Below are 12,707 nucleotides of genomic sequence, written 5' to 3'. Positions count from 1 at the left end.
AAAAAAATCCTAATGAAATTTTGTCACCAGACTTTTAGTTTTATTTCATGGAAACTCCAATTTGTGTATTGATGACTTCTGAAATCAAGATATATCAAGACCCTTGACTGGATCACAATGTACAAAAAGTTATGTAGTTCAAATGTGGATTATAATTTTGTTCAATAAAATGTTGATGAAAAATTTGTGGCCAAGCCACATAACCACAAAAGAATTTCGCAGACATTATTTAAAGCAGAGCTGTCTTATTATCATGATATTTCTGACCTGGAGACAAAGTCAGGCCAGGAATTAAGGACATCCAGATGTAAAAGTAAAATTTGTTTATTGTGAAAACAAAACTTTTATTGTACATATTCCAAAATTCTTAGAATATAACTTACTGTTTTCTGTAGGTGGTAAATGGAACATCCAGTATATCTTACTCTATGATGAGACCAATTAAAGTTAAAATTCATTCCCTTAAATATAATCATTATATAAAATATTCTTTTTGCATCACGTAGATAGACAAAAATTAACTTAGAGTAAAATAACATCTTACAAGATTTCTGAAAAGATTTCTGATATAAATGCTTATATGCTACCAAAGTTCCTAAGATGAAAACCTAACCTCCATGTTGATGATATTCTAAAACAGAGTGATTGGAAGGTTTATATGCAGTGAGAGAAGACCTCAAGACCCATGTGGCTGGAGTTAGCTTCCCTACGAAAGAGACTTCCAAGAGATAACACATTCCCTGCAAGAATGAACAGTAGACCTGAAGCAGTGTAAAAAACAGGAAGTGGGACACCAAGACAAACCACTGCTCCACAGCCTGAAAAATACTGAGAATAAGTTTAAGGTCTTTATACTCTGTCTACAGTGAATAACATTACATTAGCATTTCAAGACAAACAGTTTGAGTAAACACACGAGAAAAAATGCTGAAAATAGAACTAAACATAACAAAAATTTATAAAATGAATAAAAAAATATTACATAGTATTGCATTCTATTGCAGTGACATAGCATCTTAAATGATTCTAGTTAAGTGATAAAACTATTTTGGGTTAGTTGTTAAGAGTTCAAATGAAGACTTTGATATTTCCAGATAGCAATTAATGTGATACTGTTATATAAAGACCACCCTTTCCCCTGTATTAAATACAGGCATCATGGAATGACTAGATTCAGTTACATCTCTTGGAATACAGTGGGATATTATGTCACTTAATTTAATTTACTCCATTTAATTGAAACTTGAATGTTACTGCCATGTCTTGCTTAGGTCAGAATGCAGGAGGAATATCTGCACAATGAGAGATGGCATGAAGAAGACAAGCAGACTGGATCATGAGTCTCCCCTCATCTCTCATGCTGATCTCCTTTCTCTTTGCTCAGGGAGGCCACCTAATTCCTAATGGAGAACAGTACAGAGGTGACTGAGTTCATTCTTGCAGGCTTAACAGATAACTCAGAGCTCCAGATCCCTCTCTTCATTGTCTTCCTTCTCATCTATCTCTGCACTGTGCTTGGGAACGTGGGAATGACAGGACTGATTGTGCTGGACTCGCGCCTCCACACTCCCATGTACCTTTTCCTCAGTCACCTGTCTCTGGTGGACTTTGGTTATTCTTCATCTATCACTCCCAAGGTAATGGCAGGACTCATTTCAACAGATAAAATCATATCGCACAATGCTTGTGGCACCCAATTCTTCTTCTTCGTGGGATTTATAACCACAGAAAGTTTCCTCCTGGCTGCCATGGCTTATGACCGCTATGCAGCAGTGTGTAAGCCCCTGCATTACACCACCATCATGACGACAAACGTATGTGTTTCTCTGACCATAAGTTCCTACGTCTGTGGCTTCCTGAATTCCTCCATCCACACTGGGAACATTTTCAGGCTCTCCTTCTGCGAGTCCAATGTGATAGATCACTTCTTCTGCGATGCCCCTCCTCTCCTGGCCCTCTCGTGCTCAGACACCTCTGTCAGTGAGATGGTGATTTTCTTCGTGGTGGGTTTCAATGATATCTTCTCCATTGTAGTCATCTCGATCTCCTATCTGTTTATATCCATCACTATTCTGAGGATGCGATCATCTGAAGGACGCCAGAAGGCCTTTTCCACCTGTGCTTCCCACCTCACTGCAGTCTCCATCTTCTATGGGTCGGGCATATTCATGTACTTACAGCCCAGCTCCAGTCACACCATGGGCACTGACAAGGTGGCATCTGTGTTCTACACCATAGTCATCCCCATGCTGAACCCTCTGGTCTACAGCCTGAGAAACAAAGAGGTCAAGAGTGCATTCAGAAAAGCTGTGGGTACTGCAAGAGCTTCTGTAACATTTATATTTTAGTTTCACATTTATTGTACAATAAAATATTTTCTCTTACTTTCTAAATATAAAGAAAATATTGGCTATCCAGTCCATTTAGTTCCAATTATTTAAATAATTTTTCAGTTAGTTGTGAAGCTTAAAAAAGAAAATACTTCAAAATAAGAGTGTTAAAACCAACAGATTAGAAGCAGAATAGATTTAGTAAAGATATTTTTTAAATTAATATTGTTATATCCACAATCTCATGCTCAGAAATGCATAAACACTCATGGGAGCGTATATGTACTGCATACACATCTCTGCTCCGTGAGAAACTCCTGGGAAAAATCTTTACCAGCTATATAAATGACCATGGTTTGTATATAGAACATACAACATTCTAAAACAATAATGAACACCAAGAAAGTAAATAACTCAACTAAATATCTGTGCATGGAAATAAACAGAGAATTCTCAAAAGACATATAAATTGCTATTGGTTGCTCTTCGAGTGTTCAAATTCTGAAACATTAACATGACCTTGAGAATTCATCTTACTCCTGCCAGAAAGGTTAAGAACATGCCACTGAGCCGGGCGGCGGTGGTGCACGACTTTAATCCCAGCACTCGGGAGGCAGAGGCAGGCTGATCTCTGTGAGTTCGAGACCAGCCTGGTCTACAAGAGCTAGTTCCAGGACAGGCTCCAAAGCTACAGAGAAACCCTGTCTCGAAAAAAACCTAAAAAAAAAAAAAAAAAGAACATGCCACTGTCTGTTCTGTGCTTTTACATGAGTTCAATTATAGATACAACATCTTAGTGATTTCTCAGATAATAGGCCATAATTACCATATAACTCATAGAAATACTGGAGAGAAACAAACCCATATAATGACACAATTTTAAGCAAGAATGTTTATAGAAGCATTACTTAAAGTAGTGAAATATAGTGGGAAGAACTGATGAAGGGATTTTTTAATGTGTCTGTATTAGTCAAATTCCACTATAATTCTTTTTTTTGTTTTTTTATTAAAATTTCCATCTCCTCCCCTCCTCCTCCCCCTTCCCTCTCCTCCCTTCCACCCATACCCACACTCCGCCCCTCTCCAAGACAAAGAGCCATCAGGGTTCCCTTCACTATGTTAAGTCCAAGGTCCTCCCAGCTCCCCCTAAGTCCAGGAAGGTGAGCAACCAAACTGACAAGGCTCACAGTAAGCCTGTCCATGCTGTAGAGTTCATGTTCATTTCCGTTGTCCTTGGTTTCTCAGTCCTCCTCCACCGTCAGCCACATTCAGAGAGTCCGGTTTGGTCCCCTGTTCCATCAGTCCCATTCCAACTGGACTTGGTGGTCTCCCGTTAGATCTGTCCCACCGTCTCAATGGGTAAACGCACTCCTCACGGTCCTGACTTCCTTGCTCATGATCTCCCTCCTTTTGCTCCTCATCAGGACCTTGGGAGCTCAGTCCGGTATGATTTAAGCTTTAGAAGTGTTTCTTTTACATATGAGGATGCCCTTGGGGTATAGATGTTCAGTATTGAGATTTCTTCTTGATGGATTTTTCCTGTGACTAATATGAAATGACCTTCTTTGTCTCTTGATTGATTTTAGCCTGAAGTCTATTTTCTTAAATATTAGGATAGCTACACCTGCTTGTTTCTTAAGTCCATTTGATTGCTATCTTTTTCCCAACCTTTTACTCTGAGACAATGTCTGTCTTTGAGGTTGAGATGTGTTTCCTATATGCAGACGAAGGATGGATTCTGTTTCTGTATCCAGTCTGTCAGCCTGTGCCTTTTTATAAATGAGTTGAGTCCATTTACACTAAAGGATATTAGTGACCAGTGATTGCTATCTCCTGTTAATTTAGTTCTCTGGTTGGTTATGTTAATTTGTGCATTGTTCCCTTTTTGGGGATTTCCTGCTATGAGACCATCAATTGTCTGTGTTTTAGTTGGTGTAGCCAACTTCCTTGGGTTGAAGTTTTCCTTCTAGTATTTTGTATAGAGCTGGGTTTGTTGCTAGGTATTGGTTAAATCAGGTTTTGTCATGAAATATCATGTTTTGTCCTTCTATGGTGATTGAAAGTTTTGCTGGGTATAGTAGTCTAGGCTGGCCTCCATGGTCTCTTAATGTCTGCATAATACTTGACCATGACCTTCTGGCTTTCATTGTCTCCAATGAAAAGTCAGGTGTAATTATGATATGTCTACCTTTATAAGTTACTTGGCCTTTTTCCTTTGCAGCTCTTCATAGTCTTTCTTTACTCTGTATTTTATTCTTTTGATTATTATGTGGCAAGGGGGCAGTTTTTTTTATCCAATCTATTTGGTGTTCTGTAAGCTTTTTGTATCTTCATAGGCATAGCTTTATTTTAGTTTTGGGAAGTTTTCTTCTATGATTTTGTTAAATATATTTTCTGTACATTTGAGTTGAACTTCTCCTTTTTCTATACCTATTGTTCTTAGGTTTGGTCTTTTCATAGTGTCCCATATTTCCTGGATATTTTGAATTAAGCTTTTGTTAGACTTAATGCTTTCTTTGACTTATGAGTCTATTTCCTCTATTGTATCTTCAGTGCTTGAGATTCTCTCTTCCATATCTTTTATTCCGCTGTTTGTTTGGTTGCCTATAGTATTCTCCTTATTTCTATTTCTATAATTCTCTTAGCTTGTGTTTTCTTTATTGTCTCTATTTCAGTTTTCAAGTCTTGAACAGTTTTTTTCATCTGTTTGATTGCTTTTTCTTGGTTTTATTTAAGGGATTTGTTGATATCTTACAATATTTTTGTTTTCCTCCAGTTCTTTGAGCTAATTTTTAATTTCCCCTTTAAGGGGCTCAACATTCTCCTAATGTTTTTTTAGGTCAGTTTCTTCTGCTTCATGTGTATTTGGTTGTTCACATCTTTCTGTTGTAGGGCAACTAGTTATTACTGGTATAGTGTTGCTCTTTGTGGTGTTTCATGTGTTCTTACTTTGTCTACCCATCTTTTCCTCTGATTGGTGTATTTGGGGATGGCTGTGACTCTGGTAATCAATTTTCCAGGTGCCAGTGGATACAAGGCTTAGATAGTTGCTCCTTGTTGTGCAGTCAGAGCCATGGTTCCAGTCACCGTATTAGTCATTCTGTGTTCCTGGAGGTCACTTGGCATTCCTAGGATTCGCTCTGTTCCTGTAGAGTTTCCTGTCTCAGGCCTGCTCTGGCTTAGGTCACTCAGACAAGTTTCTGTAGATGTTCCTGCTCCCACGAAGGTCCCTTGCGCCCAGTTCAAAGAAGTTCTCTGGCTCTACTGTATTCCCTCAGAGGTCCCAGACTCATGCACAGCCCTGCAAGGGTCGTAGCTCAGGCTACTCTCTTGGTGGTCCCAGAATCATGCCCAGACCTGCAGAGCTTTCAGTTTTCAACTGATAACTAATTTATGCTCTAATCAAGATTACACTTTTAAAAATTCTCAAAGAAGAAGTCACCTTTAAAATTGATTATTTGAAATATTTGCAGGTGAAAAAAGCTATGTTTGTTAACTTATTGGCTAAAAGGACGAATATTTAGAGCATTTGGGGTTATTTCACTAACATTGGAAACTAAATAATGCTGACACCACCAAGAAATGACCAATTTCTGTGACCTTCCCTAGGGAAAATTTCTTCTCCCTTTCCAGGTTATCTTTTGTTTCCTGTAGCTCTTTGTATAGAATTGAGACTTGCTCTGGTACACTTTAGCATGTGGGTTGTTGTACTTGCTCAGCCCTCTTTTAAGCAGTCATATTGATGAGACTTTATAGGTGTAACTTCTGACATTACTAAAAGGCAATCTTATATCAAGATCACTGCTCTACTGACCCTTACAACCCTTTCTGCCACCTCTGTCACAGTGTTTCCTGAGCCTTATGTATTGGAGTGTTTTGCAGATATCTCTATAACAATGAGCTTAGCATGCTAACTCTAAGGATGCAAGCACACATAACTTGGTGATAACCAACAGTTCTCTAATTGAACATAAGACCTAATTAACAAGACGGAAACCATGCTTGTATTGGAAAAAGCTAACTACACAGCAGTAGTAAAATTATATATATTTGATAAGTGATCATGATTCCTAACAACCATCTGAACATGTATCCTATACCAACAGCAAGTGTAGTCTTCACCCCTCATCAAAAGAACTTCTATTTGCAACAGACAGAGATTATTTATGAAAAATCACAACCAACCAAAGTTCATAGTTGTTTGTGGATAGGAGGTGGATACCAAAATGGAAAATACTACCAATGAACATTTGTTAATGCTGTCAATACATGGTTTGATTAAGAGCTTGGATTTCTTTTGAAACTCTGAACTTTTGAGATGTAATCTTCATTTCATTTGATACAACATGCTTATGATGGGCCTGTATTCGGTTTGGGACATAATGAAATGTTCATTTTCTTCAGAAAGTATTCTGACAAGATAATATAAAGAAAATTCCTATTTTCCCTTTCAGTTTTCTATCTACTATTTTTTTTCTTATTCAGCATGATGTGTATGTCTCCATACACACAATTATGCACCTCTTTTATTATTTGCTTTTGTACTTATAATAACAACTGCATTTAAGCATCACAGATGCAAAGAACATTTCTTATTCTTGATAGACTTCTTAGAAAGTCTCAGCTCTATAGTTCAAACTCATCAGGGGTCAAAACAATTAGCACATCAACATTTCATCTCAAAAAATCAAATAATGTCAATTAAGGGAAGCATAAATATACTGTAGGCACAAAAATATAAATTTCTACCCTTAACCTGAACATCAAATTGAAATCCTATAGTTCTTCATTACCAAAAGAATTATTATAAAAGTTACTAAAAAATAATCCCATGATCTTTATTGATAAGCATAGATGAATTCACATAGAATCTTTAATCACTTACTTCCCAGTTGTGTGTTATAAGGCTTGTTGTAACCTCTTGGGATATTTTTCCCAATTGAGCTTCATGAATATAGTAGTCTCTCCTGGTTATCATATTTTAACATTTGTAGTCTCCATTGGCCTATCACTAAAGGGAGCAACCCAAAACAAGGGCTTTTTAAATACCTGTTATTGAACTGACTATTAATAGTAGTCTAGAACTAACAATTAATTTTTCCCTAAATGGAATGTTATCAAGAGCATGTTCACTTGGGAAAAAATAACAATTGTATTAATTATTAGGATAAAATAGTAATCACATGTTACAAAGTACGAGAATGATGAAGATTACTCTTTTGTTACACTCAGGCATCCTTCAGGGCAGATGTCCTTGGGGTTACCTGTCTATTACTCCTTCTTATGTATGGATATGTTATAAACAATAAAGAGATGAAATGATTTATCTAAGAAGGAAGACTAGGACACCCAGGAGTAGACATTACATTTGAGGATTCCAATGCCAAGTACTATGTAAGGTTCTCCAAAGAAAGACATTTTCTTACTTTCAGGGACAGAATTATTAATTGAGCCCTAATTATGTATGAAAGTGGTAGATTTACATGTTATGCTGGTCAGGAAAGAAGACAAGACTCTGAGTCAGACCTATAACCTTCAAGAACTTGAGGAAAGAAGCAACCAGGAGAGTACAAACTGTAAGTTCAGTCATCTTTAATTTGGGTCACTCACTGAGAGCTTAGACTTCAATGTTTTGTATATTGCTATACTTTGTATCAGAGATAATCAAAGGTTGTATGCCCAAATACAGAGATGAAATATATATATATAAAATTTATATTGATACAACTATTCATTTTATTTAATATATTTTATTGTGTCTTCTGTGAGAAATAGCATCTATTTGAACATTAATTGGATGTTATAAAGAGAGTCTGATATAAAATAAAATGATTCAAATGATTCAAATATATGTAGGTCATGGAAATACAACTCAGAGCAAATGACCCTTTCTTCTGTATCTCATTTGTATAAAAACAGCTTGATCTTCAAACATTTAAAATGTCCTGCTGTGTAATATATATACATATAATGTTTAAGTCCTCTTTAAATTTATGAAAATACACATATATAATATATATTATATATTTATAAGATGTAAGGCAGTTAATAGGGTACAGGTCCATGCTTCACTAAAAATGAACTTGATTGATTTTGAAATAGGTATTTGAACTACTATAATATTTATTGCTTTTTTTAGGGAAATTGATAATATGTGTTATCTTAACTAATCCCAGAGATGATGAAATGATCAAATTGAGGTATCATCGTAAAATGTTGTTACAATCAAGAAATCAAAATATTAAATAGGAAGAATTGATATCAATAAATGAGAAAATATCATATTTAATAACAAGCAATAAAATACTCAGAAACAGTTGCAAAATTATAAGATATGACTATGATATAAAAAGGTGTAAATTCATGCTCTATTTCTATCATAGAGACTTTCCTGGTAGTAGAGCCAAGGCTTTCTAATCACTCAGTGGACTGAGCAAAGCTAAACCACTGATTCACTATTGTGGAAACCGTAAGTCGCTGTGCTCTTCCTGAGGAATAGAAAATAAGAATAAAGCTCAATGTCTATTTGCCTCAATGCTTACTTCAGTCACAAAACTTTCAACAGCAGGAAATGTGTCTTGTGTGTTCCTGGGGATGAGGAAATCAGCAAAAGTCTTGTGCCTAAGACAGACACTGTATTTATCAGGAGAATGAGGATATGGACAGCACCTGGTACTTTATATGGCTAATTTGCTTTGACTTTTTAAATAGATACTGAAAGATTACACAGCAGGACATTCTAAATGTTTGAAGATCAAGCTGTTTTTATACAAATGAGATACAGAAGAAAGGGTCATTTGCTCTGAGTTGTATTTCCATGACCTACATATATTTGAATCATTTGAATCATTTTATTTTATATCAGACTCTCTTTATAACCTTCAATTAATGTTCAAATAGATGCTATTGCTCACAGAAGACACAATACAATATATTAAATAAAATGAATCATTGTATCAAACAACTAACTACTGCAATTATGTGTCATTGTGAGCCATCATATAAGTGCTAGACACAGACCCTACATTCTCTACATGAGTAGGTAGTGCTCTTAACCTCCAAATCAATGCACCAGCCCCTACTCAAAATTCTGAAATATTTCAGTAAAAGATGTTTACAAGAAAAAACAAATTCAAACTTTATTTGTAAACATTCTTGATTTACAAATAAGAGGAGATTCCATAGCAGGCATGATGTGATCCTGACTAAATTTTTTATAAAATTCATAACATCACTGAAAATAGGTTTTTAAAATTTTGCATTTCTAAACATTCAAAAATAGCTTCTAATGTGAAAATGCGCTATTTGTCTTTCTAGGTCTAGGTTATCTCACTTGTGATAATTGCTTCCAGCTCCAATTCTTACCAGCAAATATTATACTTTTATTTATTTTTGATTTATATTACCAATGGTATCTTATATTCTGAGAACAGAAAGATAATCATACAGCAGAAAGCTTCTCCTATACTTTAAATCTCAAAAAATAAAGTCATTTGTTGGATGCATATATTATCCACATTTTATGAGTCCACTAAGATATAGATATGTAAGTTTATAACCATGATGACTAAAAGATAAAAGGATTCTTGTACTTTGCTCAACTGTAATGGATATCCACATATAAAGAGATAAGGATTGCATAAAAAACGAGAGAGGGCTATGTAAAGGATAGAAGGAGAAAGGAGTATAGCAAGAATCCTAAAGACCAGATTTTTAGTTTTACTTCATATGGAAGCTCCAACTTGTATATTGACCATTCTGAAATCAAGATATACCAAGATCCTTGACTGGATCTCTTTGTACAAAGGTTATGTAACTCAAATTTGGATTATAATTTTATTCAATAAAATGTTGATGAAAAATTGTGGCTAAGCAATCTGGAGACAAAATCAGGCCAGGAATCAAGGACATCCAGATGTAAAAGTAAAATTTGTTTATTGTGAAAAAAAATCTTTTATGGTATATATTCAAAATTCTTACAGTACAATTTACTGTTTTCTGTAGGTGGTAAATGGAACATCCTGTGTATCTTATTCTATGATGAGACCAATTAACATTAAATTCATTCCCTTAAATATCATCATTATATAAAATATCCTTATTACATAACATAGACAAAAATGAAATTAGAGTAAAATAACATCTTACAAGGTTTCTGAAAAGATTTCTGATATAAATCCTTATATGCTACCAAAGTTCCTAAGATGAAAACCTAACCTTTATGTTGATGATATTCTAAAGCAGAGTAATTGGAAGGTGTATATGCAGTGAGAGAAAACCTCATGTGGCTGGGGTTAGCTTCCCTATGAAAGAGACTTACAAGAGATAACACCTTCCCTGCAAGAATGAACAGTAGATCTGAAGCTGTGTATTAAACAGGAAGTGGGGCATCAAGACAAACCACTGCTCCCCAGTGTACACAATACTGAAAAATAAGATTGTGGTGTTTAGAATCTCTCTACAGTAGATAACATTAGCCTATGATTTCATAACAAACATTTTGATTAGACACACCAGAACACAGCTGAAAACTGAACAAAACATAACAGATATTTAAAAAAAATGAATAAAAGGAACATAATCCAGGGTATTGTATTATACTGCTGTGACTTAGCATCAAAAATAAGTCTAGTTCAGGGATAAAACTAATTTATTCTAATTTATGAGAGTTCAAATACAGACTTGAATATTACCAGATAGCAATTAATGTGATGTTCTTATATGAAGACACGCTCTCCCCTGTATTCAATTCAGACATCATGGAATGACTAGATTCAGATACATCTCTTGGAATACAGTGGGATCTTATGTCACTTAATTTAATTTACTCCATTTAATTGAAACTTGAATGTTACTGCCGTGGATTGCTTAGATCAGGATGCAGTAAAGAAACATCTGCACAGTGAGAGATGGCATGAAGAAAAAAGAAAGGTGTATCATCAGTTTCCCCTCAGGTCTCATCCTTTCTCTTTGCTCAGGGAGGCCACCTAACCCCTAATGGAGAACAGTACAGAGGTGATTGAGTTCATTCTTGCAGGCTTAACAGATGACCCAGAGCTCCAGATCCCTCTCTTCATTGTCTTCCTTCTCATCTATCTCTGCACTGTGCTTGGGAACGTGGGAATGACAGGACTGATTGTGCTGGACTCGCGCCTCCACACTCCCATGTACCTTTTCCTCAGTCACCTGTCTCTGGTGGACTTTGGTTATTCTTCAGCTGTCACTCCCAAGGTAATGGCAGGACTCATTTCAACAGATAAAATCATATCACACAATGCTTGTGGTACCCAAATCTTCTTCTTTGGTGGATTTATAACCACAGAAAGTTTCCTCCTGGCTGCCATGGCTTATGACCGCTATGCAGCAGTGTGTAAGCCCCTGCATTACACCACCATCATGACGACAAACGTATGTGTTTCTCTGACCATAAGTTCCTATGTCTGTGGCTTCCTGAATTCCTCCATCCACACTAGGAACATTTTCAGGCTCTCCTTCTGCAAGTCCAATGTGATAGACCACTTCTTCTGCGATGCCCCTCCTCTCCTGGCCCTCTCCTGCTCAGACACCTCTGTCAGTGAGATGGTGATTTTCTTCGTTGTGGGTTTCAATGTTCTCTTCTCTATTATGGTCATCTTGTTCTCCTATCTGTTTATATTCATCACTATTCTGAGGATGCAATCATCTGAAGGACGCCAGAAGGCCTTTTCCACCTGTGCTTCCCACCTCACTGCAGTCTCCATCTTCTATGGGACAATCATCTTCATGTACTTACAACCCAGCTCCAGTCACACCATGGGCACTGACAAGGTGGCATCTGTGTTCTACACCATGGTCATCCCCATGCTGAACCCTCTGGTCTACAGCCTGAGAAACAAAGAGGTCAAGAGTGCATTCAGAAAAGCTGTGGGACTGAAAAATCTTCTGTAACATTCATAGTTTAGTTTTATATCAATTCTACAATAAAATATCTTCACTTACTTTCTAAATATAAAGTATATAATATAAAAATAGTGGCTATTTAGTCCATATAATTTTAATTATTTAAATAATTTTTCAGGAAGCTGTGAAGCTTAAAAATGAAAATACTTCAAAATAAGAGTGCTAAAACCAACAGATTGGAAGAAAAGTGATTTAGTAAAGATCTTTTTTAAATGAATATGGTCACATCTTCAATCTCATGTTCAGACATGCATATACACTCATGTGTGCATATTTGTGCTGCCTACATATCTCTCATTCATGAAAAACCCTTTGAAAAATCTTTACCAGCTATATAAATGACCATGATTAGTATCTAGAACATACAAAGTTCCAAATCAATAAAGAACACCAAGAAAATAAAAACTCAACTAAAAATCTAGGCACAGAAATAAAAGA

The 12,707-nt window shown here is 35.9% G+C and overlaps 2 protein-coding genes across 2 annotated transcripts; both read left to right on the top strand.

The window, feature by feature from the left end:
- The first annotated feature begins 1,403 nt into the window (after positions 1-1,403).
- On the top strand, positions 1,404-2,348 carry LOC119821382 (olfactory receptor 5B12-like). Its single transcript, XM_038340378.1, has one exon. The coding sequence runs from the start codon at positions 1,404-1,406 to the stop codon at positions 2,346-2,348; it is 945 nt and encodes a 314-aa protein (XP_038196306.1).
- An 8,979-nt stretch (positions 2,349-11,327) lies between these two features.
- On the top strand, positions 11,328-12,257 carry LOC119820132 (olfactory receptor 5B12-like). The gene has a single exon (XM_038338304.1). The coding sequence runs from the start codon at positions 11,328-11,330 to the stop codon at positions 12,255-12,257; it is 930 nt and encodes a 309-aa protein (XP_038194232.1).
- The last annotated feature ends 450 nt before the right edge of the window (positions 12,258-12,707 follow it).

Source organism: Arvicola amphibius, chromosome 1 (assembly GCF_903992535.2).
Source record: "Arvicola amphibius chromosome 1, mArvAmp1.2, whole genome shotgun sequence".
Lineage (NCBI taxonomy): Eukaryota > Metazoa > Chordata > Mammalia > Rodentia > Cricetidae > Arvicola > Arvicola amphibius.
This window is presented reverse-complemented; position numbering and strand designations above follow the sequence as displayed.

Coding starts and splice junctions, on each gene's coding strand:
- LOC119821382 (XM_038340378.1), top strand. CDS start 1,404: ATGGAGAACAGTACAGAGGTGACTGAGTTCATTCTTGCAGGCTTAACA.
- LOC119820132 (XM_038338304.1), top strand. CDS start 11,328: ATGGAGAACAGTACAGAGGTGATTGAGTTCATTCTTGCAGGCTTAACA.